The 26430-nt window shown below is 45.7% G+C and overlaps 1 protein-coding gene across 1 annotated transcript in view; it reads left to right on the top strand.

Annotated features, from left to right (window-relative positions):
- The first annotated feature begins 10245 nt into the window (after positions 1-10245).
- Positions 10246-26430, top strand: part of C2 (complement C2) — a 67057-nt gene continuing 50872 nt past the window's right edge. The window contains exons 1-3 of the mRNA XM_087952955.1: positions 10246-10815; positions 19633-19866; positions 24965-25150. Coding sequence (XP_087809081.1) covers positions 10776-10815; positions 19633-19866; positions 24965-25150 — 460 coding nt within the window. The 5' untranslated portion in view covers positions 10246-10775. The remainder of the gene's footprint in view (positions 10816-19632; positions 19867-24964; positions 25151-26430) is intronic.

The following is a 26430-nucleotide window of genomic DNA, read 5'->3' as shown; positions in this document are numbered from 1 at the left end:
AGACCATTACCTCAATTCACCTGCTGAATTGATAGTTTACTTCTATACACAGAATGGGGACTGGGATGCCTGTGTGGGGATGAAAAGGTCCAAACAGGGACCTAGATTCTATTCTTTGCTTAGCCACAGAAACTTAGCCACAATTTGCTTAGCCACAGACTCTAAAAACTGGAATAAGCAGAAGAGCAAAAAAAAGTGATCAGGGGACAGGAGGCTAAAACATATAAAGAACGGTTGCTGGAACTGAGTATCTCTACTTTGATGAAAAGAAGGACTAGGGGAGACATGATAGCAGTGTTCCAATATTTGAGGGGCTGCCACAAAGAAGAGGGAGTCAAGCTGTTTTCCAAAGCATCAGAGGGCAGGACAAGAAGCAATGATGGAAATTAATCGAGCAGATAAATTAAGGAAAAATTTCCTGACAGTTAGAACATATTAATCAATGGAACAACTTGCTTCCAGCCTGTGGGTGCTCCATCACTGGAAGTATTTAAGAAGAGACTGGACAGCGACTTGTATGAAATGGAATAGAGTTTCCCAATTGAGCAAGGGGGTTGACTAGATGACTCCAAGGTCCCTTCCAACTCTGTTATTCTGTTAATAGAGCCCTTATGGTGCAGTGGTTAGAGTGCAGTACTGCAGATTACTTCTGCTGACTGCCGGCTGCCAGCAATTTGGCAGTCCAAATCTCACCAGGCTCAAGGTTGACTCAGCCTTCCATCCTTCCAAGGTTGGTAACATTAGGGCCCAGACCGTTAGAGAGAAATATGCTGACTCTGTAAACCACTTAGAGAGGGCTGGAAAGCACTGTGAAGCAGTATATAATAATAATTATATATATATATGTGCGTGTGTGTGTGTGTGTATGTAGGTCTAGGTGTGTTCAGGTCTTTTCTCGTGTAAGATTAAAAGTATCTTGGCGACGTTTCGGTGAGGTCCCACTCGCCATCCTCAGGCTGGTGCTTTTGGCTTCGTGCCAGCGCAAGCAGTGTGTGATCGGAGCTGCCATCTCTCTATAAATACTGGTGGTGGGGGTTGGTGTGCTGGGCTGGTTGACTGCACTGCTGCCTCTTGATTGGTTGATGTTGGTATAATGGGCTGTGTGATGGCCTTGTAAGTTTTGTTGTGGAGATATCCTGGAACTTGTGCTGTAATCTCCTGGGTCGTTTGTTTTGTAGTGATGTTTTTTCCATTAGCCTCTCCTGTTTTAACGGCTTGGGTAATGGGTTGTGTGATGGGCTTGCGAGTTCTTTTGTTGTGGTATCCTGGGTCCTGCGTTGTAATCTCCTGGGTTGTTTATGTTTTGATCTCTTTTCCATTAGCCTCCTGTGTAGTAACGGCTTGGGTAATGGGTTGTGTGATGACCTTATGAGACTTATTGCTGTGGTATCCTTGGTCTTGTGCTGTGATATCCTGGGTCATTTGCTGTGTTGCAACTTCTTGAGTTCTTGTGGTGTAATTTCCTGAGTTTTCTGATGTGATATCCTGAGCAGGTGGCTGTGATGTAGCATTCTGGGTTTTAGTCTGGCTTCGAGTTTGGGATCTGGGTCTGTGTTCTTGGCATGTTCTTGGCGATTCAAGACAAAATCAAGACAAAAAAAGCTACAAAACAGACAGAAGATACACCAATCAAGCAGAACAACAAAAAAAAAGCCTGGTGATGGCAGATGAGATTCTGCCGAAACGTTGCTACAACTTTAAAAGCACAACTATAATGACGTGGGAAAATACCCGAACAAAGCTGAATACGATAGATAGATAGATAGATAGATAGATAGATAGATAGATAGATAGATAGATAGGTAGGTAGGTCTAGGTGTGCTCTAGACAAATCCGAACTCTGGCTCAGATATGTAGATGACACTTTCGCAATTTGGCCACACGGGGAAAAAAACTGGACAACTTCCTCACACATCTTAACAACCCACAGCCCAAAATACAATTCACCATGGAAACAGAAACCAACAACCAACTTCCCTTCCTGGACGTCCTAATTTACAAAAAACCCAATGGCTACAAAGGACACACCATCTACCGGAAAAAAAACACACACCAATCACTACCTAAATGCACAATCCCATCACTACCCTGCACAGATCAACTCCGTAGCCAAAACCCTCATCTCCAGAACCAAGTGCCTAGCTGACAAAGACCACCTGAGAACAGAACTACACACCCTCACTAACGTATTAATTTCCAACGGATTCCAAAGAAACACTATCACCAATCTAATCTGAAAAGAGATACCCCAAAAAAACCTAGACACAGAACAAGACAACGGTATTGCACTCCTCCCCTACATCAAAGGCACCACAGACAAAATCAGCAAAATTCTCCACAAACACAATATCAGGACAGCCTTCGGCACTGACCAAAAAATAGCCAACATCCTAAGAAACCCCCAAAACAAGATCCAAGATCCAGCTAGAAAACCAAGGAGTTTATGAAATACCATGCAACAATTGCCCAGCCACATACATTGGACAAACCAACAGGAGAATAAATGCACGTATCGCAGAACACAAAAACGCAGTCAGAAGAGAAGAAAATACTTCCTCCCTCTTTCAACACCTTAAAGCCACAGGACATGAAATTAATTTCGAAGGAACCAAATTAATATCCAACACTGAACACTCCAGCAAGAGAATAATCAGGGAAGCCATCAAGATAGAGAAACACCCCCATAACATGAATAGACGGGATGATACTTCCCGCCTACCAGACATCTGGAAGCTAGCCCTCACCAACAAATGAGTCCCAGCCATGAAAACCAACACCAGACCCAAAACAACACGGGACACCACCGCCAATCCCCCTCATCAACCCAGGCCCAAGCCCATCCTATAAACGAAGGACAACCACCATCCAGAAAACAGACCACGGCTGTTTCGCCAGCTGTCACACCCCGTGACTCCCAAACCAAACAAGCTGACACACACCAAGAACACAGACCCAGACCCCAAACTCGAAGCCAGACTAAAACCCAGAATGCTACATCACAGCCACCCGCTCAGGACATCACATCAGAAAACTCAGGAAATTACACCAAAAGAACTCAAGAAGTTGCAACACGGCAAATGATCCAGGATATCACAGCACAAGACCAAGGATACCACAGCAATAAATCTCACAAGGTCATCACACAACCCATTACCCAAGCCGTTACTACACAGGAGGCTAATGGAAAAGAGATCAAAACATAAACAACCCAGGAGATTACAACGCAGGACCCAGGATACCACAACAAAAGAACTCACAAGCCCATCACACAACCCATTACCCAAGCCGTTAAAACAGGAGAGGCTAATGGAAAAAAGATCACTACAAAACAAACGACCCAGGAGATTACAGCACAAGATCCAGGATATCTCCACAACAAAACTCACAAGGCCATCACACAGCCCATTATACCAACATCAACTCCATCAACCAATCAAGAGGCAGCAGCGCAGCCAACCAGCCCAGCACACCAGCCCCCACCACCAGTATTTATAGAGAGATGGCAGCTCCGAGCACACACTGCTTGCACTGGCACGAAACTGAAAGCACCAGCCTGAGGATGGCGAGTGGGACCTCGCCGAAACGTCGCCAAGATACTCTTAATCTTACATGGGAAAAGACCCGAACACACCTAGACCTACATACCTGTACCCATGAAAATCTATGAAAACACACACACACACACACACACACACACAAATATAAAATAGGTGGCAATATAAATCAAATAAATAAATAAATAAAGTATATATTTATTTATTTATTGGGCTTATATTGCTGCCTATTCGCCCATGGCGACTCAAGGCGGCTTACAAGGTATAAAACCACATTTAAAACAGTAAAACTAGTAAGAAGAATCAAATAAATTAATATAATAAAATAAAATAAAAACCCAATAAATGCTATTGCTATTGCTATTCAGATACTTCCCTGGGAGACTCTAGGCCAGTTTCCCACCCACCCCCAGCCTGAGTCAGTGTCATATAGCAATATAGGTTTGTTGTTATTGTGGAAAATGTTGGACAAGGAATAAGTATTAGGTTCATTTGCTACCTTGAGTTAATTATAAAAATAATAAAGGCCGGATGTAGCCAGGGACAGCAAAAATAGAAGAGAAAGAACTGGAGAAAGTCCCGATATATGAAGACCTGCAAACAGAAGTAGAGTGACTGTGGCAAAAGAAAGCAAAGATAATACCATTAAGGATAGGCGCCTTGGGTGCAATCCCAAAACATTTGGTGCACCTACCACTTGAATACCATTGACAAAATCCCCATCAGTCAATTGCAAAAGGCAGCGTTACTTGGAACAGCTTACATCCTATAACCATACCATTAATAGCATAAAACATCCACATCTACCTATCCCAGGTAGGGGATAGGACTCGATAGGTGGATAAAAATGCCACATCCAGTCTGAACATCCAGCTGACTGGGTGACCAACTATAATAAAGAGCAGAAGAGTCAGGATGAAGTCCACTCTGAACCACAGTGGATCACTTCCTTCCTCTCAGCCACAAAGCCATGGGGGTGTCAGCAGCCGGTGCAGACAGCAGCAGAATTGGACAGTGAGGAAGAACGGGGACCAGTCAGGGAGTCTGGAGAGGACTCAGACGAAGGTCCTGCATCCGATGCAGAGATGGGGCCAGGACCATCTGGGAGTGGGGTGCTGCCTTCAGAGCTTCCGGAGTCTGACAGCAGTGAGGCCGAGGAACAAGGGGAGCCTGTTCCCAGTGTGCGTGTGTGCAGAGCTGCTAGAAGGCGAGAGCATCTGAGACAAAAGAGGCAACTCGGGAGTAAAGCTTGGAAGTGATTGCCCCTCCCGTATGGTATAAAGCAGGGGTCCCCAACCGCCAGGTCGCGGACCGGTACCGGGTCGGAACAAGCCTTACCGGGCCGCTGGTTGCTGGTCGCCGCCATCTTTTTGGTAAAAAAGCAATTTTTCGTCAAAAGATGGCGGCGCTTAGCGCCCGTGAGCTTTTCCGAAAAAGCTCACAGTGTAGAGCGCCGCCTTTTTTTTGACGAAAATCGCCCGGTGATGTCACCGGAAGTGATTTTTCGTAAAAAATGGCGGCGCCCAGCTGACGCGGAACCGGGTCGGGCGCGCCCAGCTGACGCCGGAACTGGGCCGCGCGCCGAAAAGGTTGGGGATCCCTGGTATAAAGGACAGGCAAAGGTGACGAAACCTTTGCAGGAAGCAAAGTCATTTGTTCTGTTCGGATTAATCCTTGAAGCTCTGTGTGGACTTTGTGCTTTGTGCTTTGTGTCTTATCCCAAAGGGACTCATTACTGGCTGGGAATGAAAATAATTCCCAGTGTTGAAATAAAACAAGATTTGTTTTAACTAAGCGTGTGCTTAATTACCGTCTCGGGAAGCCTTGGTCAGAACAGGGGGGTGATGAACAATGAAGGTGCTGAACCAAGAGTGCAGAGACCAAATTTAGCTCCCTGTTCAGCCACAGAAGTTCCCTGGGTGACTTTGGGCCAGTCCCTGCGTTTTCAGCCCCAAACCCTGGATAGGATAGTGGTTAGAATGCTGGTTTAGGGGCAGAGAGACCCACGTTCGAATCCACCCCATAGCCACAAAAGCTTCTGGAAGTCTTTGAACCAGTCCCTCTCTTGTAACTCATTTCTCCTCCCAGGATTAACAGAATGACAGGGTACAGGTAGTCCTTGATTTACGACCATAGTTGAGCCCCACATTTTGGTTGCTAAGTGAGACATTGGTTTTAAGCGAGTTTTGCCCCGTTTTAGGCCTTTTTGTGCCATATTTGTGAGGCGAATCACTGCAGTTGTTAAGTTAGTAACATGGCTGTTGAGTGGCTTCCCCGATTGACTTGGCTTGTCAGAAGGTCGCAAAAGGGGACCATGTGACCCTGGCACCCTGCAACCGTCATAAATATGAATTATTCATGAAGCATCTGGATTTTGATCACATGACCAGGAGGATGCTGCAATGGTTGTAAGCGTCAAAAACGGTCATAAGTCACTTTTTTTCATTGCCATTGTAACTTTGAACGGTCACTAAATGAAATGTTGTAAGCTGAGGACTACCTGTAACAGAGTTGGAAGTCCAATCCTCTGCTCAAGCAGGAAACCCTAGATCAGGGGTCTTCAAACTTGACGGCTTTAAGACTTGTGGACTTCAACTCCCAGAATTCCTCCTCCAGTCATGTCAGCTCAGGAATTCTGGGAGTTGAAGTCCACAAGTCTTAAACTTGCCAAGTTTGAAGACCCTTGCCCCAGAACAGTGTTGGTGAACCAGAAGAGCAGCTCCCTGGAGCACGTGCGGGGGAGCGCCAGAAACCAGATGAACAGCTCCCTCGGTGTGCATGCGCGCGCTGGGAAGCTGAACGCCTGGCTTCTGGCACGTGCATGCACGCCGGCCACCTGGTCTTCCAGTTTCTGGCATGCATGCGTGCGCAAAGAAACTGGAAGCTCAGCTTCCCGGGCCACACATGCGTGACGGGGAGCTGCTCTTCCGGTTTCCGGCACTCCCACATGTGAAGACCACCTGGTCTTCACACGGAACCCAGAAGAGCAATGGGCGACGGCTGGCATGCCTGGAGAGATGGCTCTGCGTGACACTTCTGGCACGCAGGCCATTAGATTCTATTAGGAATCTGTTCACCAATTAGTTGGATTGGCAACATATAAACCAACAATGTAGTTTTAAGACAAAATCACTGTATTGATTTATACTATATTCCGACTGATTGATTATATTGCGAATTACCATAAGAGGGAGCTAGAGATCATAGCTTGCTTTCTCTGACATTCTGTCTCTCTGACATTCTGTTGCTATCTGTGGTATTTTTGCTGTGCTTATACTCAGGGATGGGATACGACAGGGTTAACTACCGGTTCAGGATTTACGAGCTTCCTGCATGCTGTGAGCTGCCATTAGCACGCTGCTTGCAGAGAAGCAGCCTTTGAAACAGCCCTCTTTTCTTATTTTTTTAACTGCAGCTGTGCCTCGTTTGGCAGCTGAAGCTGAAAAATCAGGAAATAAAGATCAGGTAAGAGCCCCGGTGGGCAGGTGGGCAAACATAAGCAAACATAGAACCAGTTCTATGTCTGCTGCTCTTCAGAGCTACCGGTTCTAGAGGTGGACAGAACTGGTAGAAACCCACCCCTGCTTATACTTTGATATCTTTGTTTGCTGTAAATGACAAAGGCAACCGGTAAGAAGACTTTGTAATTGGATATTCTTTGGACTGTTAAACATATATGACCTGCACCGTTTATTGGACTGTGCTATTTCTTAAAGTAAACTTTAACTCAATTTAGTGTATCTGTGTGTGGCTGAATAATTGTTCATAACTACTCCCATAAATGTTTCCATGTGCATATCCTTGTTACTCAAGGGTTATTCTATAAATATTATAACAGATTCACCATCATGGCCCTAGACCCGTGATGGCGAACCTATGGCACATGTGCCGAAGTGGCATGCAGAGCCACTTCTGCCACCACACGAGAGGTCACCTGGAAGAGCCCCACTGCGCATGTGCGTGCACTGCCCGCCCGACAGCTGATTGTCGGGTATCTGGCGTGCATGCGTGGGGGCGGGAGACACGCACGCGCATGCACTGAGACGCCCAGCACACGAGGGGGCATCTCTCACGCATGCAGAGATGTATGATGCGTGGGGATCATGCATGCATGTGCAGAGATGTGCAGCAAGTGGGGGGTTGTGTGTGCACGCGCAGGGGCATGGGCCCCCGCCGCATGCACTGGCTTCTGGGTGCTAGCGTGCGGGCGTGGGCACATGTGCAATTTTCACCACGGGAGCCCAAAAAGGTTAGCCGCCACTGCCCTAGACCATTCCGGACAAATAACTCTCCAATCATTTCTTTCAAAAGAAAATAAAAATTGAAAGGAAGAATATCAATCCTAAGTAATATAAGAGATATCAATCCTACACTTGAGACTTTCAAGAAGAGATTGGACTGCCATTTGTCAGAAATGGTGTAGGGTCTCCCGCTTGGGCAGCGGGTTGGACTAGATGACCTACAAGGTCCCTTCCAACTCTGATTATCTGTTATCTGTATCTATAATCATTCTAATAATAACTCTGCCCTAAGTTATTTTGTTGTGAATTTATATCTGGGGGAAGAGGGCAAAGTCAAAAAGGCTAATGTTTCCCAAGTTATTACTTGGATCCCCTCCCCATTTGGGGCGAGATTTCTTTTAATGAAATAAACAACCGTAAAGGGAGACCTTTGTCCATTGCCTCTCCCTCTATGTTTAATCATTAAAATCCAGCCAAATTAGCAGAGCAGCCACAGGCAGCCAGGTGCCCACTGGATACAAATCCAAGAGGCATAGTATGACAGTTCCCATAATCCTCAACCGATAAGGAGTTTCATGCTCTCTTGGTTTTGTCCTCGGATACCCCTGAGCTGTAATAATAACAGAATAACAGAGTTGGAAGGGACCTTGCAGGTCATCTAGTCCAACCCACCCAAAGCAGGAGACCCTACACCATTTCTGACAAAATGGCAGTCTACTCTTTCCTTGAAAGCCTCCGGTGATGAAGCTCCCACAACTTCCGAAAGGAAGCTGTTCCATTGGTTGATTGCTCTGTCAGAGAAAGTTTCTCCTTATTTCTAGGCTGAATCTTTCCTTGTTTCAGATAAGTCTTAAGTGAGGGCGCTCCCACAGCTTCTGAAGGCAAAGCTGTTCCATGGGTTGATTGTTCTCACTGTCAGAAAGTTTCTCCTTATTTCCAGGTTGAATCTCTCCTTGTTCAGTTTCCATCCATTATTCCTTGTCTGGCCTTCGGGTGCTTTAGAAAATAGCTTGGCCCCTTCCTCCCTGTGGCAGCCCCTCAAATATTGGAAGACCGCTATCATGTCTCCCCTGGTCCTTCTCTTCACTCGACCAGCCATGCCCAGTTCCTGTAACCCAGTGGTGGGATTCAAATATTGTTGCCATCGGTTCAGTGGGCGTGGCTTGGTGGGCGCGCTTTGCAGAGGCGTTTGTGCAAGCGCAGAGGCGTTCTAACTCGCTTCCTGCAAGCCTGCACGATCCCGGTCGCTTCAGCAACTGCCACACGGCACTCTTCTGTGCCGCTCAAAGCAGCTGCGCTTCAAATTCAGAGGATAAAGGTGAGTATGGAAGCCCAGGCGGGCGGGTGGGCCCAACACCAGAACGGTGGAGAAAACCGGTTCAGTCTCCACCGCTCATCGCTCCTACAGGCTCATCAGAACTGGGCTGAACCGGTCGAATTCCACCTCTGCTGTAACTGTTCATCGTATGTTCTAGTCTCCAGTCCCCTAATCATCCTGATTGCTCTTGTCTGCACTTTTTCTAGAGTTTCAACATCTTTTTTTTATAGTGTGGTGACCAAAACTGTATGCAGTACTCTAGGTGTGGTCTTACTAAGGCTTTATAGAGTGGTATTAGTACCTCACTTGATCTCGATTGTATCCCTCTGTTAATGCAATTTAGGATTGCAAGGATTGCATTGTATCCTTGTTCAGTTTCCATCCATTATTCCTTGTCTGGCCTTCAGGTGCTTTGGAAAGCAGCTTGACCGGCTTCCCACCCTGTCCCTAGACTAGCCATGCTCAATTTCTGCAACAGTTCATCGTAGGTTTTAGCCTCCAGTCCCCTAATCATTCAAATACTTTGGCCACCTCATGAGAAGGAAGGACTCACTGGAGAAGAGCCTAATGCTGGGAACAGTTGAGGGCAAAAAAAGAAGGGGATGGCAGAGAATGAGGTGGCTGGATGGAGTCACTGAAGCAGTGAGCTTAAATGGACTCCAGCAGATGGTAGAGGACAGGAAGGCCTGGAGGAACGTTGTCCATGAGGTCACGATGGGTCGGACACGACTTTGCAACGAACAACAACCCCTAATCATCCTGGTTGCTCTTCTCTGCACTTTTTCTAGAGTCTCAACATCTTTTTTTTTTTTTAATAATATAACAACTGGGTGCAGTGTGCCAAGTGTGGTCCTCCTAAGGCTTTCTTGAGGTATATCTTATTGTCCCCAATAGATTACCTCACGTGATCTTGTTTGAGTCCCTTTGTTAATGCAACTCCACCTAACCGGGATGGGAAAAAACCAGGCTATTCACCGAAGTCGGGCAAGGTTTGCCCCGAACTTGAAGTATCGCAAACTGAGGAAAATTTTGCGGGAAATCAAGGCGGGGGTGGGGAGGAAGGCCGGGCCGAGCGAGAAAGCCACGCGGAAGCCACAGGCCAGCAATTTTAACCCACCCAGTTAAAGCAGCTTCTTTACCAAGTGCGAACGTCGCCGCAGGGGACGGAACGCGTGTCGCTCGGTTACGTCACGTGTGGATGCGCGACCGCTCATGTGATCGAATTGTATTTTTCTCTCTCCCCCCCGACCCGGGATGTGTGTGAGAGAGAAATCCCTTCGATGTCAGGATTTTTCTCTCCCACCTCACTTGAGCCCCGGCAGCTTCGATCAGGATCGGTTAAAATAAAGGAAGGAAAAGCCTCGATTTCCCCAAACCCCAAACCTCAGCGACTCAGATCCGCTCGAAGCCAGAGAAAAGCCACAGGATTTAGCTAAGTCGAGAAAATTGCGGAACGGTTTTGACCAAGTTTGCGCAATTCTCCTTCCCCCCCACCAATCGATTTCCCCCCCTCTCCCCCCGCCGCTGCCGCCGCCGCCGCTTAGTTTCTTTCCTCAAGCGGGAAAGGCGGACCGAAAGCAGAGCGGCTTTTCCCGTCCCTGGCAACGTTTGCGGCCGCGGGTTGGAAAACGGACGGCGATCGGGGCTCGTCGGCGCCTCAACATGATCCAGGAATTCTGTTTTCTCTCCAGCTTCGTGGCAGGTAGTGGGAAGACGCTGCCAACTCGCTGCTCTGCCCGGGTTGGGGGCGCGGGGATGAGTTGGGCGGGGAAGGGGGGCGGTCAAAGCATCTCTTCCCTCTCCCCACTCTCTCATATCTCCCTCTTTCTCATCTCTCTCGGTATCTCTCTTTTTTCTCTCTTTCTCATTTCTCTTTTTGTGTGTGTCTCTCCCTTTCTCTCTCTCATCTGTCTCTATCTCTTTTTTTCTCTTTCTCATCTCTGTCTCTATCTCTCTCCCTCTCATCTCTGTATCTCATCTGTCTCTGTATCTCTCTCTCTCTCTCTCTCTCTTTCACTGTCGTCTCTCTGTATCTCTCATCTCTCTCTCTCTCGTTTCTCTGTATCTCTCTCTCTCTCTCTCTCTCTCTCTCATCTCTCTCTTCTCTCTCATTCTCTCTCTCTCTCTCTCTCTCTCTGTATCTCTGTATTTCTCTCTCTCTCTCTCTGTATCTCTCATCTCTCTCTCTCTGTATCTCTCATCTCTCACTCTTTCGTCTCTCTCTCTCTCTCTCTCTCTCTCTCTCTCGTCTCTGTATCTCTCTCATCTCTCTCTCACACTTCCATCTCTCTCTCTCTCTCTCTCTGTCTCTGTATCTCTCTCATCTCTCTCTTTCTCTCTCATTCTCATCTCTCTCTCTCTCTCTCACTCACTCTCTCTCTCTCTCTCTCATCTCTCTGTATTTCTCATCTCTCTCTCTCTCTTGTATCTCTCTCTCTCTCTCTCTCTGTATCTCTCATCTCTCACTCTTTCGTCTCTCTCTCTCTTCTCTCTCTCTCTCTCTCTCTCGTCTCTGTATCTCTCATCTCTCTCTCTCTCTCTCACTTCCATCTCTCTCTCTCCCGTCTCTGTATCTCTCTGTATCTCTCTCATCTCTCTGTTCTCTCTCATTCTCATCTCTTCTCTCACACACATTCTCTCTCTCTCTCTCTCTCTCTCTCTTCTCTCTCTCTCTCTCTCTCCCTCTCCCTCTCTCTCTCTCTCTCTCTCTCTCTCTCTCTCTCTCTCTCTCGTCTCTCTGTATTTCTCATCTCTCTCAACTCTCTCATCTCTCTGTCTCTCTCTGTCTCTCTCTCTGTCTGTCTCTCTCTCTGGTCTCATTGTATCTCTCATCTCTCTCTTTCTCTCTCATCTCTCATCTCTCTCTCGCTCTCTCTTGTCTCTGTATCACTCATCTCTCTCATCTCTCTCTCTCATCTCTCTGTATATCTCTCTAATCTGTCTCTGTATCTCTCATCTCTCTCTTTCTCCTCTCTCTTTCTCCTCTCTTTCTCATCTCTCTCATCTCTATATCTCACTCTATCTCATCTCTCTTTGTCATCTCTCTCTCTCTCTGTATCTTTCTCTCTCTCTCCCCCCTCCCACTTTTCAATAATTGCAATTTGCCATTTGATTGTGGGATGCTGAATTTTCTCTGGAGGCTAAAACATATAAAGAAACTTGGAATACTGCATTCAATTTTGATCGACACAGTATAAAGAAGATGTTGAGACTCCAGAAAGAATACAGGGAAGAGCAACCAAGATGATTTGGGGACTGGAGACTAAAACACATGAAAAACAGTTGCTGGACTTGGACATTTTCTAGTTTAATGAAAAGAAGAACCAGGGGAGGCATGAGAGCAGTGTTCCAATATCTCAGGGGGGCTGCTACAAAGAAGAGGGGGTCAAGCTATTCTCCAAAGCACCTGAGGGCAGGACAAGAAGCAATGGGTGGAAATCCCAAAGGTGCTTTTTTTCAAGAGGCAACTGGACATTCTGGTTTTTCTTTGAAGATGTTTCGCTTCCCATCCAAGAAGCTTCTTCAGCTCTGATTGGTTTCCAATGGATGTAAACTAATCAAAGAGAGAAGCAACTTAGACCTAAGGAGAGATTTCCTGACAGTCCATTCCAACTCTGTTATTCTGTTCTTACGGACACCTCCCTCCTCCGTTAGTCTTTAGCTTCTTCTTCTCCCTGGTTTGGGATTCTAATCCTGTGCAGAATTCCCATTAAGTTCTTTCCACCTTTAGAACCTCTATGTGCCCCAAGCCTGTTCTCTGGTAGATCCAGAGGTGGTATTCAGCAGGTTCTGACCAGTTCTGGAGAACCGGTAGCAGAAATTTTGAGTAGTTCAGAGAACCGGCAAATCCCACCTCTGACTGGCCCCACCCCCATCTATTCTCCGCCTCCCGAGTCCCAGCTGATTGGTTGGGTTTTCTTGTGTTGCCCTGCACAGGAGAATGGAGCTGGAAAGCAGGTTAGTGGGGTGGGGAGGGAATGGAGATTTTAAGTATCCTTCCCCTGCCATGTCCACCAAGCCACGCCCATCAAACCATGCCACACCCACCAAGCCACGCCCACAGAACCGGTAGTAAATATTTTTGAATCCCACCACTGGGTAGATCCCACCATTTTAGTGAGATTTACTGCAAGTAGAACAGGAATGGGAATTCTACAGGTAGTCCTTGACTTACAACCATTAATTTACTGACCGAAGTTACAACAGCTCTAAGAGAAGTGACTTATGACCCTTGCAGCATCCCCGCGGTCGAAATTTTCGGAGGCTTGGCAACTGGCTCGTATTTATGACGATGCCAGTGTCCCTGGGGTCATGGGATCCCCTTTTGCGGCTTTCTAACTAGCAAAGTCAAGTGGTGGTGGGAGCCAGATTCACTTCACAACCGGGTTATTAACTTAACAACTGCTGTGATCCACTTAATGGCTGAGGCAAGAAAAAGTCATATAATGGGGGCAAAACTGACTTCTTGAACTCTCAGTCAGTGTATCAGTCATGACATTCTTCTGGACTTAATGTGCTGCTGTGTTTGTCTTACTTCCATTTAGTGTTGACAGGTGGAAAAAGGTCCAGCCTGAGCCTATGATTTGTGGGTTGCCTCAGGGCTCTGGGTGAGGTCAGGCATCCTTAGTATACTGATGATCCACAGAAGCATGAGCAGTTAGAAGTGACTCTTGGTATGCCTATGTAATGCTTCCACTACAGCTGCATTGGTTATCATTTAGCTGCTGAATGCAATTCAGGATGCTCGTTATCACTTAGGAAACCATAAGTGACCTGGTTATCTTCCTGGGAACAGCTTTGTCCTCTCATTTTTGTCCACCGTGTATAATCCAACACAATAGGCAGAGATTGTGTCTCATCCATTAAAGGTAAAGGTTTCCCTCACACATACGCGCTAGTCATTTCTGGCTCTAGGGGGCGGTGCTCATCTCCGTTACAAAGCTGAAGAGCCAGTGCTGTCCGAAGACATCTCCGTGGTCATGTGGCCGCCATGATTAAATGCCAAAGGCGCATGGATCGCTGTTACCTTCCCACCAAAGGTGGTTCCTATTTTTCTACTTGCATTTTTTACATGCTTTCGAACTGCTAAGCTGGCAGAAGCTGGGACAAGGTACGGGAGCTCACTCCGTTACGTGGCACTAGGGGTTCGAACTGCCGACCTTTCTGATCGACAAGCTCAGCGTTTTAGCCACTGAGCCATCGCGTCCCTCTGTCTCATCCATTAAGCAATCTAATACGATGGGCATAGGAAACATGCCTGCTCTTTGGAATGCTCAGAAATTTAAATTCTTCCAACCCACACAAGCTTTTAAATTATCTCTAAAAACCTGTTATTTTGTGCTGAGTAGTGGTCGTAAGTCCCGTAAAGGGAAATAAACCAGCAAAAAAGAATTTGATGGGACCTCTTCCCCACAGGAGATCTAAGCTGAGCTTGCACATAACAAACTGAAACACAAAATAAGCCACGTTTTCACCCAGTGTGTTGTGGGAACCTGGCCCGTGTAGTTCACTTGATTGATTTGAATCATCATTGATGAAGCATGCCAAGATTGTATCCAAGGGAGAAACTAGGCTGGTAAGAGGGAAAATGATACTGGAACATTGCAAACGCTAACAAAGACAAGTTTAAATAGCTTCAGCTACAAGCTGGAGATGAGGCAGAGACATCACAAACAAATGATATAAAAAAAAACAACAGGTTTGTGCTGCACTGCCTGAGAATGAGCCTTGGAGCTTGCTTTTTTAATAGTAACTTTATTTTTTTTTAAAAAAAAACTATACAGTTATAACAACAAAGAATAAATATAAACTAAAAACAATCAAAGCATAGAAAGAAAAAATAGAAGATGCAGAAAAGGTAGGAAGAAAATCAGAGAGAAAAGGAAAAAAAATAGGAATATGGTAAAGAAAAAGAAAAGCGACTTCTCCCTTCATTACAAGTATATCACATTCTCTTAGAATACAACGAACGATCACTTCTTCTCATATCCCATTTCTTCTCTATAAAGAAATCCTTAAAAACCTGGTCATTTCAGCACTGATCAGCAAAACCTGCTGGAGATGCTGTCTTGTAGTCTCCTTGCAAGGAGCAGCTGTGTGGAGCACTGATGGGTGATCTCTAGTCTTTTCCTTATCCAGAGAGGAATTATGAAGAACCAGTCTATTTGCCAGCTCTTCCTTCCACTGCAGTCATAAAATCATAGAATCCTAGGGCTGGAAGGGACCTTGGAGGTCTTTTAGTAAGGCAGGAGACCTTACACCATTCCACATAAATGGTTGTCCAGTCTATTCTTGAACGTCATCAGTTCTGCTTTTCCCAGTGCCATCTTCAGTCTCCCATTTGTTCCCCAGAAGTTCTGTGAGCCTTTTCTTACTTGGCAGAAACCTCCATGAAATTTCCCCCCCCCCTCTTGCCAGCAACTCTCTTCCCAAGCTCCGACCTCCTTCCCAAAGTATTGGGGGAGAAAATCTAGCAGATTTTATACTCGGAAACTGCCCTTGGACAAGCTCAGAATGTGGGGGTAGAGGGTGGGAAGTGCTACTCAGATGTACAGTAGAGCAGAAAATGCTTTAAGCCAATGTTTCTTAAACTCCACCCCACCCCCCTCAGGTTCCCTTCCCACTTTTAAAAATTATAGAGGACCCCACAGAAGCTTTTGTTGACATGAGTTATTCATCAATATTGACCTGGTTAAAAATATTTTTTAAATTTATTTTTTTATTACAGTCACAGACCAGCATTACAAATAAGAAGCATTAAAACAGAATAGAATAGAATAGAATAGAATTGAATTGAATTGAATTGAATTGAATTCTTTATTGGCTAATTGTGATTGACACACAAGGAATTTGTCTTGGTGCATATGCTTTCAGTGTACATAAAGAAAAAAATGAAATATATTCATCAAGACATAACATAAAATGAACTAAAAAGGCAAGATAATATTTAGCAATTAATAGTAGATTGTCAATGGACAGTCGGCCTAATTTTGCAAAATCTAGCAAGATTCAAAGAGACTACACCCAGGTTGATCAGATAACAACTGTAGATAAAAAAAAGATCGGTGTTTTCTGGATATCTTGTCAGGTGAGGTGCTATGAGATGGTTCCGTGAGTCCTTATAGAAAGGTACAGTATATAGTAGTAGGATGTGAGCTGTGGTTTCAATGGCCCCCTGCCCTGCCCACTGGATCACAGTCTATATGCTCATGTGGGATTTTTTTCTTATATTAGGCTTCCAAGACTGCTCTGTGGGAGTTAAAAATTAACATTGATGCATTTGATGCCATGTTGTTTCTTGTGATAGTTTGATGGGAGTTTTTGCATTTTTTTTCAACATACGCAGGCGAATAATTTTTATATTGGTGACCCCAGAGAGAGTCTTCGGGGTGGCCCAGAGGTTGAATTAGAATTAAAATTAGAAAGAATAGAATAGGAATAGGAATAGGAATAGGAATAGGAATAGGAATAGGAATAGGAATAGAATAGAATAGAATAGAATAGAATAGAATAGAATAGAATAGAATAGAATAGAATAGAATAGAATAGAATAGAATAGAATTCTTTATTGGCCAAATGTGATTGGACACACAAGGAATTTGTGGTGCATTTGCTCTCAGTCTACATAAGAAAAAATAAAATACATTCATCAAGAATCATAAGATACAACACTTAATGACAGTCATAGGTTATTAATAAGCAATCAAATCATACTAGGGAAACAAATAAAATAATATAAATTGTAAAGATACAAGCAACATGGTTATAGTAATAAGTGGGAAGAGATAGGTAATAGGATGAGAAGAAGAATAGTAATACTAAGTAGTTTGACAATATTGTGGGAGTTAGTTGTTTAGCAGAGTGTTGGCATTCAGGGAAAAACTGTCCTTGTGTCTAGTTGTTCTGGTGTCCAGTGCCCTATAGTGTCGCTTTGAGGGTAGAAGTTGAAACAAGTTATGTCCAGGATGTGAGGGGTCTGTAAGTATTTTCACAGCCCTCTTTTTGACTCATGCAGTATACAGATCCTCAATGGAAGGCAGGTGGGTAGCCATTGTTTTTGTTAGCAATTGTTGGTAGCAATTGTCCAATCTCTTAAAAGCTTCCTGTGTTGGAGCATTCACAACTTCTGGAGGCAAATTTTTCAGCTGATTAATTGTTCTGTCAGGAAATGTCTCCTTAGTTCTAAGTTGCTTCTCTCCCTGATTAGTTTCCACCCATTGCTTCTTGTCCTGCCCTCAGGTGCTTTGGAGAATAGCTTGACTCCCTCTTCTTTGTGGCAGGCCCTGAGATATTGGAAGACTGCTATCATGTCTGCCCTAGTCCTTCTTTTCATTAAACTAGACATATCCAGTTCCTGCAACTGTTCTAGGTTCTAGACCACATTTTAAAAACACTGCTTTAAGCTATCTGTCTCAGGGACTGGAAAACAATTGGGGGGAAAAGAGACTAGCAGGGAGGAGGACAAGTGGGAACGGCTGAGCCAGTGCCAGACCTATGCCACAATTTTGTTATGAGGATAAAAGTATGTGCTTTGGACAAATACCAGGATACAAATATAGCATTGCATAACTGTTGTGTTGTTATCTCCATTTGCAGAAGTTTTTCCTTCCAGAGCAACTTTTGATATATATATATTTACCCAGAGTTCATCAATCCACAATTTCTACTTTCGGTCTCGTTTCCCTGATTGCCTGGCCATTTCCAATCATTCTTTATTGTTTCGTCCACATCCTAATTCTAATTCTTGCAGATCTGCCTATTTCAGGGAAGGCAGGAAATAGTATTGTGAAGCAGCCGCAATATGGAAGCTAGAAAAATGGAAGGGGAAGACACTTTGCACCATCTGCAAATTTAAGATTCAAATCACATTGTTTGTGGTTTGGGTTTTTTTTTAAAAATGTTGAAATGCCCGTTTGGAAGGCAGGGATTGATGAAGTCGTTTTTCTGCCTGTCATGGAGCAGCAATGAGTTAAGCTATACTATATCCCAAAGCAAGCAGATTATTAAACATATGAAGAATGGTTGCCCGAATTGGGTGTGTCTAATTTACTGAAAAGAAAGACACGGGGTGACATGATAGCAGTGTTCCAATATTAGAAGGGCTGCCGCAAAGAAGAAGGAGTCAAGCTGTTCTCATTGGTAGGGTTCAAATTTCTTTTACTACCGGTTCTGTGGGCGTGGCTTGGTGAGCATGGCAGGGGAAGGATACTGCAAAATCCCCATTCCCTCCCTACCCCACTAGCCTGCTTTCCAGCTCCGTTCTCCTGTGCAGGGCAACAAAAGAAGACCCAGCCGATCAGCTGGGTCTCAGGAGGCAGAGAATAGATGGGGGCGGGGCCAGTCAGAGGTGGGATTTGCCGGTTCTCTGAACTACTCAAAATTTCCACTACCGGTTCTCCAGAACTGGTCAGAACTTGCTGAATATCCACCTCTGCTTATTCTCCAAAGCACCTGAAGGCAGAACAAGAAACAACGGATGGAAACTAACCAAGGAGAGAACCAACCTAGAACTGAGGAGAAATTTCCTCACAGTGAGAACAATAAACCAGTGGAATGGTTTGCCTTCAGAAGTTGTAGGTGCTCCATCACTGGAGGCTTTTAAGAAGAGACTGAAAGGGTATAGACTCTTCTTCTCAAGCCGGCAGTTGGACTAGATGACCTCCAAGGTCCCTTCCAACTCTGTTATTCTGCTAAATCTCTGCATTTCTTCCCCCGCCCCCCCCCCCCCCAATGTTTGCCTAAGAGTCCATTTATTTAATAAGACTGTAATAAGGATCTCTCAGAGAAGAAGGCTTACTTTAGAGCAGAGGGGTCAAACGCGATTTCAATGAGAGCCGCATCAGGATTGTGTTTGACCTCAGGGGGCTGGGATGGGCGTGGCCAGTTCGACATCACTCATGTCGGTGGGGGGCACCTGTGGTGGCCAAGTGCTAAGGCAGGACTTCCCTCGCACCCTCCCTCACTCTCTTAATCTTCCTTCCTTCCCTTCCCCTTCCTTCCTTCCTTCCTTCCTTCCTTCCTTCCTTCCTTCCTTCCTTCCTTCCTTCCTTCCTTCCTTCCTTCCTTCCTTCCTTCCTTCCTTCCTTCCTTCCTTCCTTTTCTTCTTTTTCCTTCCATCTTCCCTCTCCTTTCTTCTTCCTTCCCCCTCTTTCCTTATTTTTCCTTTCTCGCTATCTTCTCTTCTTTTTCTATTTCTTTCCTCTTTCCTGCGCCTTCTTGCATGCTCAAATGCAAAAGAGGAAACATTTCTCCTTTTGTTTTGTTTTTAGTTTAGTTTTGCTAGCCTTCTGTCAGCGAAAACGGAGCCGGAAGGGGTCCTCTCAGGCTCCGTTTTCACTGGCAGAGGCACCCCGGGCCAGTCCTTTGCTGTTTCCCTGGGCCGGATCCGGCCTCCAGGCCTTGAGTTCGTAGACCTATTTTATAGACTTCCTTCTTCCTCTCTCCCTCCCTTGACAACCTCATAAAAAGGGTTTATATTTCATCTCCAAAGCCGGTCTCGTCCCTTTCTTTTGCCTTGCAGCTATTGCCACCCAAAGTTTGGTCCCTGATGGAACACCATCCTGTCCGAGAGCATCTATCCAAGGCGGGGACATCTCTCTCTCCAATGGATATTATCCAGGAAGCATCCTGACCTTTGCCTGCCCAGCTGGCACTTATCCGTATCCCACACCCAGCCGGGTCTGCCAGCCAGATGGCAAATGGACTCCAATGCACCATCCTAGTGGAAAGCCAAGCAATGTAGCACGTTGCAGAGGTATGTGTTTAGGCTACTGTTTACACATAACTTTAACCAATTATAATATACAGGTGGTCCTTGACTTACAGCCATAATGGAGCCGAACATTTGTTGTCACTAAGCAAAGCTAAGGCAATAGTCAAGTGAGTTTTGCCCCCGCTTTATGACCTTTCTTGTTAAGTTAGTGATATAGTTGTTAAGTGAATTCTGGCTTCCCCAATGATTGCGCTTGTCGGAGAATATGACCCTGGGTCATAAATACGAGCCAGTTGCCAAGCCTCCGAATTTTGATCATGGGAATGCTCAAAAGTGTGAAAAATGGCTATAAGTCTCTTTTTTCAATGGCACTGTAGAATAAGAATGGCATGGCATGGCATGGCATGGCATGGCATGGCATGGCATGGCATGGCATAGAATAGAATAGAATAGAATAGGAATAGGAATAGGATAGGATAGGATAGGATAGGAATAGGATAGGATAAGATAGGATAGGATAGGGATAGGGATAGGGATAGGAATAGAATAGAATAGAATAGAATAGAATAGAATAGAATAGAATAGAATAGGAATAGGAATAGGAATAGGAATAGGAATAGAATTGGAATAGGAATAGGATAGGATAGGATAGGATAGGATAGGATAGGATAGGATAGGATAGGGATAGGAATAGAATAGGAATAGGATAGGAATAGGAATAGAATAGAATAGGAATAGGATAGGATAGGATAGAATAGGGATAGGAATAGGAATAGGAATACAATACAATACAATACAATACTTTATTGGCACTTCAAATGTACACTAATCGGCATACATTAAAATGAAATTACATTGCATACATTGTGACTTCAAACGGTCACTAAACGGTCAAACGATTGGAAGTTGAGGACAATCTCAAGAGGCTCTCTTGAGAGGTTCAGTGGTTCCTGCTGGGTGATGGAGTATGTTTGTTTTTGATAAGCCGGAATGTTTGATATATTTTTGAACGCTGGCCTGTTTGCATGAATGGTTATCAGCCATGCTCTCTATAACGTGCTCATTTCTGTATTAATTTAAAACCACCCCATTTCCTGATACCCATGGGTATTTTTTATTTCTCTTTCCTCTTATCGGATCTTTTTTTGTGCTTACGCAATGGCAGGAATTTCCTAGGTGAACCCAGAACGCCCTTTACAATCGCTCGTTTCAATACCGAAAGTACAAAGGATTAAAAAGAAAAAAGAAAACACTTGCACAAACTCCGTATTTATCTTTCCCCTCAAAATGTTTGGAAAGGGGAGGGCAGTGAGTACCTTTCCAAACAATGGGGCATGCAGAGTTCTGGTCAACAGTGACAATTTCACATCGTTTTGCAATGATTTCTTTAAAAATTAGCAAAGGTGTAAACACTGGCAATAATATTGACCTTGCAGGAGTCCCACACAAATGGAGGGACTTCATTGGCCTTTCCCATCTTTAAGCAGCTTTTTGGACCAAAGTTCCCAGCAAAGATTAATTACAGGTAACCCTTGATTTACAACAGTTCATTTAGTGACCGTTCGAAGTTACAAAGGCACTGAAAAAAAGGGACTTGTGACCGTTTTTCACACTTAACAGCCGGCGCAGCATTCCCAGGATCCCCTGATCAAAATTTTGGCAACAGACTCGTACTTACGATGGTTGCAGGGTTCCAAGGTCACATGATCCCCTTTTGCAAACTTCTGACAAGCAAAAGTAATTGGGGAAGCCATATTCACTGAACAGCTGTGCTACTCACATAACAACTGCAGCGATTCGCTTAACAACTGGGACAAGGATGTCGTAAAATGGGGCAAACATCACTGAACAACTGTCTCGCGTAGCAACAGAAATGTTGGGCTCAGTTGCAGTGATGGGTCAAGGAAAACCTGTTATCGCTCAGTTTTGACCTGAGAGATTAGGAGCTTTGGGAGGACTTTATTTGTCCTGATTTTCAGACCAAGGGCTACGAGATTTAGGCTGCCACTGTGTCATGCCCCTGTCAGAGTCTGAGTGCGAGGTGGAAGCCCACGCAGTCTACCCCACTGTCTGTCTTTGTTGTGGTTCACCAGCAGCAGGTGCGGACGGCTGAGGTCTCAGAGAGTGAGGACTCAGATGAGGGGCCTGCGTGTGAGGAAGGGATGGGGCCAGGACCATCAGGGAGTGGAATGCTGCCTTCAGAGATTGTGGAGGCTGGCAGCAGTGATGAAGAGGCCCCCGAGGAGCCTGTGCCCAGTGCGTGTGCATGCAGGGCAGCTCAAAGGAAAGAGCAGCTGCAGCAGCACAGGCAACTTGGGAGTAAGGCTGCAAGGTAATGGCCCCTCCCTTCAGAGATAAAAGCCAGCTGAGAAACCGGAGTTCTTTGCAGGAAGCAAAGAAGTTTTTGCACTCAAGCCTTGTGGACGTTCCAAATATCTTGGCTGGTGTTTGGAGACTCTTTGTGTTTGAAATATTTCTTAGTAACTTTATCTTGGCAGCCTTGCACAACCTTGGCAAGGCTCGTTCTTATCAGAGACAATTGCAGGAAACCAGAAATAAACCCTTGTTGTGGTTTGCCGGCAGCAGGTGCCGGAGGCTGAGGTCTTGGAGAACGAGGACTCAGAATTAGGGGCCTGCGTGTGATGCAGGGATGGGGCCGGGACCATCAGGGAGTGGAATGCTGCCTTCGGAGATTGTGGAGGCTGGCAGCAGTGATGAAGAGGCCCCCAAGGAGCCTGTGCCCAGCGTGCGTGTGCGCGCAGGGCTGCTTGAAGAGCAGCTGCAGTAGCACAGGTGACTCGGGAGTAAAGCCCCTCCCTTAAGTGATAAAAGCCAGCTGAGAAACCAGAGGAAGCAAAGAAGTTTTTGCACTCAAGCCTTGTGGACGTTTGGACTCTCTTAGTTTGTGGTTGGAGACTCTTTGTGTTTGAACTATTTCTTAGCAACTTTATCAAGTGTTCTTGGAAGCCTTGCACAACCTTGGCAAGGCTCGTTCTTATCAGAGACCATTAGTTTGAAACAGCCTTTTAACCAGGAAGGAACAGAATTTGTAAAAAATCATTAAAAGATTTTGCTGTTACCTCTGTTTCGTGTTTGTTTCCTTGGAACAAGGTTTGGGTCAGAACAGTCTTTGCTTGCCACATGGCACATCCAGCGGGCCGGATCGCATGCCTCCTGTCCACCCCCAATGCCTTTACCTCTGCCTGCTGCTTTGAGGGCCCGCCTGGTGGTCGCAGCACTCAGAGTCACCTGCACTGCATGGTCTGCGCAGCACCAAAGTGTACCGGCCATGGGGCCAGTGGGCTGTAGCTGCTGTTGGACACTGTTGGCACCTGTGTGCTCGCCACCTCTTGTGTGCCGGAGGTGGGGCACCCAGCCTGATCATCCTGATACCATGTTTCCCTGAAAATAAGCCCTAATTTGTCTTTTGGAGCATATATATATATATGTATTCAGCTTTGTTCGGGTATTTTCCCACGTCATTATAGTTGTGCTTTTAAAGTTGTAGCAACGTTTCGGCAGAATCTCATCTGCCATCATCAGGCTTCTGTATAGTGTTCGTCTGTGAGTCAGACTTTTACAGTTGTTTCAGTTTTAAATTTGGGGCTAGCCTACTGCTGTGCCAGAATGGTTTTTTCTTCATCCTGATTGGTTGGGAGTCTTGGTCTGTGTTTATTGGTCTTGGAGTTTGCTGTGTTCTGCTTGATTGGTGTTTCTAATATCTTCTGTCTGTTTTGTGGCTTTTTTTGTGTCTTGATTGGCTGGCAACATTGTGTTCCTGTATTGGAGGCTTTTAGTGCAGCTTGGTTCCGAGTAAATGGACGGCTATCATTTGTTAGGAAGCTAGGTTTCTACGTGGAAGTGTGGTGGTAGCATCTTGTGTGGCCTTCGTGGGTGTGGGTCTGGTGTCATTCTTCATGTTAGGTACTCGTATTGGCCACACAAGATGCTACCACCACACTTCCACGTAGAAAGCAGATTCACACCCACACAGATGATGAGACATGACCACGGACCAGAAGCCCTACCGCAGCTGCATCGCTACCCACTTCAAACCCCTCCGACCCATACATGAAGCGAACTGACGCCCAACATGAAAATGTGGCACGACCACGAACGCGAAGCCAAACAACAGGATCACAGCTCACCAGCTCAAATCCCCCGACAACTAAGACTAACCTGAACACAGCCAAGCCCCCACCTGAACAGAACACACCCCCAGCCAATCAGAACACAGCCAACCCCCCAACCAATCAGATCACAGCCAATCCTTTGCCTATCTGAATTGTGGTGTAGGAAGATAATAAAGTCTCAACCCCATGATGATTGAAGAAGCCGCATGGTAATGGCTTCAGGCAAGAGTGAGGGAGACCTCCCCCAACCCAACAAGAGTCAATTTAGTGACCAATCAGGATTACAGATGTGACCACATGACATGGACTACATTTCCCAGGATACCTTAACTACATTTACCATGATGCATTCCCTTAAGGGGACAGCTCACAATTCCTAACTAACTATCCCAAATCCCATTAACTCTAAACTGTCTGGACAGCACAGCTATCCTTTTCGTCATAGCATGTTGAAAGTATGTGCATGTGTGTGTGCCAGCACCCATAATGCAATGCACACGTGCGCTCCGCCTGCCCCCCGGTGCATCGAGTGACCCCCCCTGCACTCCCCCGCCTCCTGCGCATGCGCACGCGTCTCCTGCATGCACCTCGCCCCCCTATATGTGCGACACATACCCGATAATCAGCTGGCTGGCGGGAGGCATATGCATATGTGCAGTGGAACTGTACTGGGGCGATGGCTCGCGTGCCAGCAGAGATGGCTCTGCGTACCACTTCCAGGACGTGTGGGGTAGGTTCGCCATCACGGTTATACAGGCTTAACTACACCCAGATGCTAGTCCCCGTTCAGCTACAGAAGCTCCCTGGGGAATTTGATGCCAATGGTGATCGGTCTGCCTACCCCACATCACAGGGTTAGCGGAACAAGTGCTATGGAGTCCCATAGATGCTTTTTCAAAAGGCAACTGGACTCGAAGACGTTTCTTTCTCCATTTTAATTCTGCATCTAAATTTTGGATCTTTTAGTCTTGATCTCTCTTCTCTTCTCTCTCTTTTTTTTTTTGCAGATATACGCTGCCCAGGACAGATAAGCTTTGAAAATGGCTTTTTCATCCCACGGCGAACTTTCCACCCCATTGGCGACATCCTGAGTTTTCAGTGTTCTGATGGGTATCAGCTCCTCGGCTCATCCCAGCGATACTGCCAGCCCAACGGCCAATGGAATGGGACCTCCCCTGTTTGTGATGATGGAGGTAAATCATTTTTTAAAATTAGTTTATAACAGGGATCTCCAAACTTGGCAACTTTAAGACTTGTGGACTTCAACTCCCAGAAATTCCCCAGCCAGCATGGCTGGCTGGGAATTCTGGGAGTTGAAGTCCACAAGTCTTAAAGTTGCCAAGTTTGAAGACCCTGGTTTATAATATAAGATTCAAAAATGCAAAATAAAACAGTGGGGAAGATAGGGAAGGAAAAGGAAGGGAGAAGTGTAGGAAAAAGGGGAAAAGAAAGAAAAGGCCTTGACTTATGACCCTTTGGTGCGATAGAATAAGTTAATAGCATCAAACCTCAATTTTTCACTTTTACATAGTAATATAAACTAGCCATTTCTATAACAGCAAATCGATCTAATTGGCAAAATCCAAAAGTAAAGCACTTACCTGCATCCAAAACGGGCCGTGTGGGGACTCCTGGGAGAGGAGGTGTGGGCAGGGCCAGCCAGGAGTGGGATTTGGGGGTTCTCCGAACTGCACAGAATCTTAGCTAGGGGCTCTCCTGAATCCCCTGCGAACCCCCAGCAGCCCATCCCTGGTCATGAGTCCCTTATTTCAGTGCCCTTGTAACTTTTGAACGGTCACTAAATGAACTGTTATAAATCGAGGGCTACCTGTGTACTGTGCTGCAGGAGTGGGATTCTACCAGTTCGCACCTATTCGCTAGAACCGGTTGTTAACATTCTAAGTAGTGCGGAGAACCAGTTGTTAGAAGAAATTACTGGCCTAATCCTGTAAGGAAGGCAGGAAGGAAACATTCTGGTGTTGCTTACAGAAACTGCCTCTCCGTTAACCCTTATTACATTCTTGGCAGGACTAGACTTCCTGTCTCAGGAACGTCTCTGGAGTTTTTTCCCCCTCTTTGCTGGTACTTTGCTTGTGTGGAGTGACCATTCAAAGTTACAATGGCACTGAAAAAAGTGACATGACCATTTTTCACACTTACGACTGTTGCAACATCCCCACAGTCATGAGAGGCCAGGCGAGGAGATTGTGCCTCGATGTGAGTGATATTGAGTTGGCCATGCCCAGCCAATAACATGACCACCAAGCGATGCCCACAAACTAAGCCATGCCCACAAACTAAGCCATGCCCACAGAACCGGTTGTTAAAAAATTTGAATCCCACCCCTGCTGTGCTGTAAAAATGAAATAGTTTGGAAGCAGTATGAGACTTAGGCACTTATCTTCCCACATCACTTGCTACAGTCTCACCTCCTCTACAATTGTGTTGATGTTGTACATCTCATCAGTCTGGA

This window comes from Notechis scutatus, chromosome 2 (assembly GCF_049901735.1).
Source record: "Notechis scutatus isolate UNSWTSFEM ecotype Mainland chromosome 2, rNotScu1.2, whole genome shotgun sequence".
NCBI lineage: Eukaryota > Metazoa > Chordata > Lepidosauria > Squamata > Elapidae > Notechis > Notechis scutatus.
The sequence above is the reverse complement of the archived record's forward strand: the minus strand, read 5'-3'. Positions and strand labels throughout refer to the sequence as shown.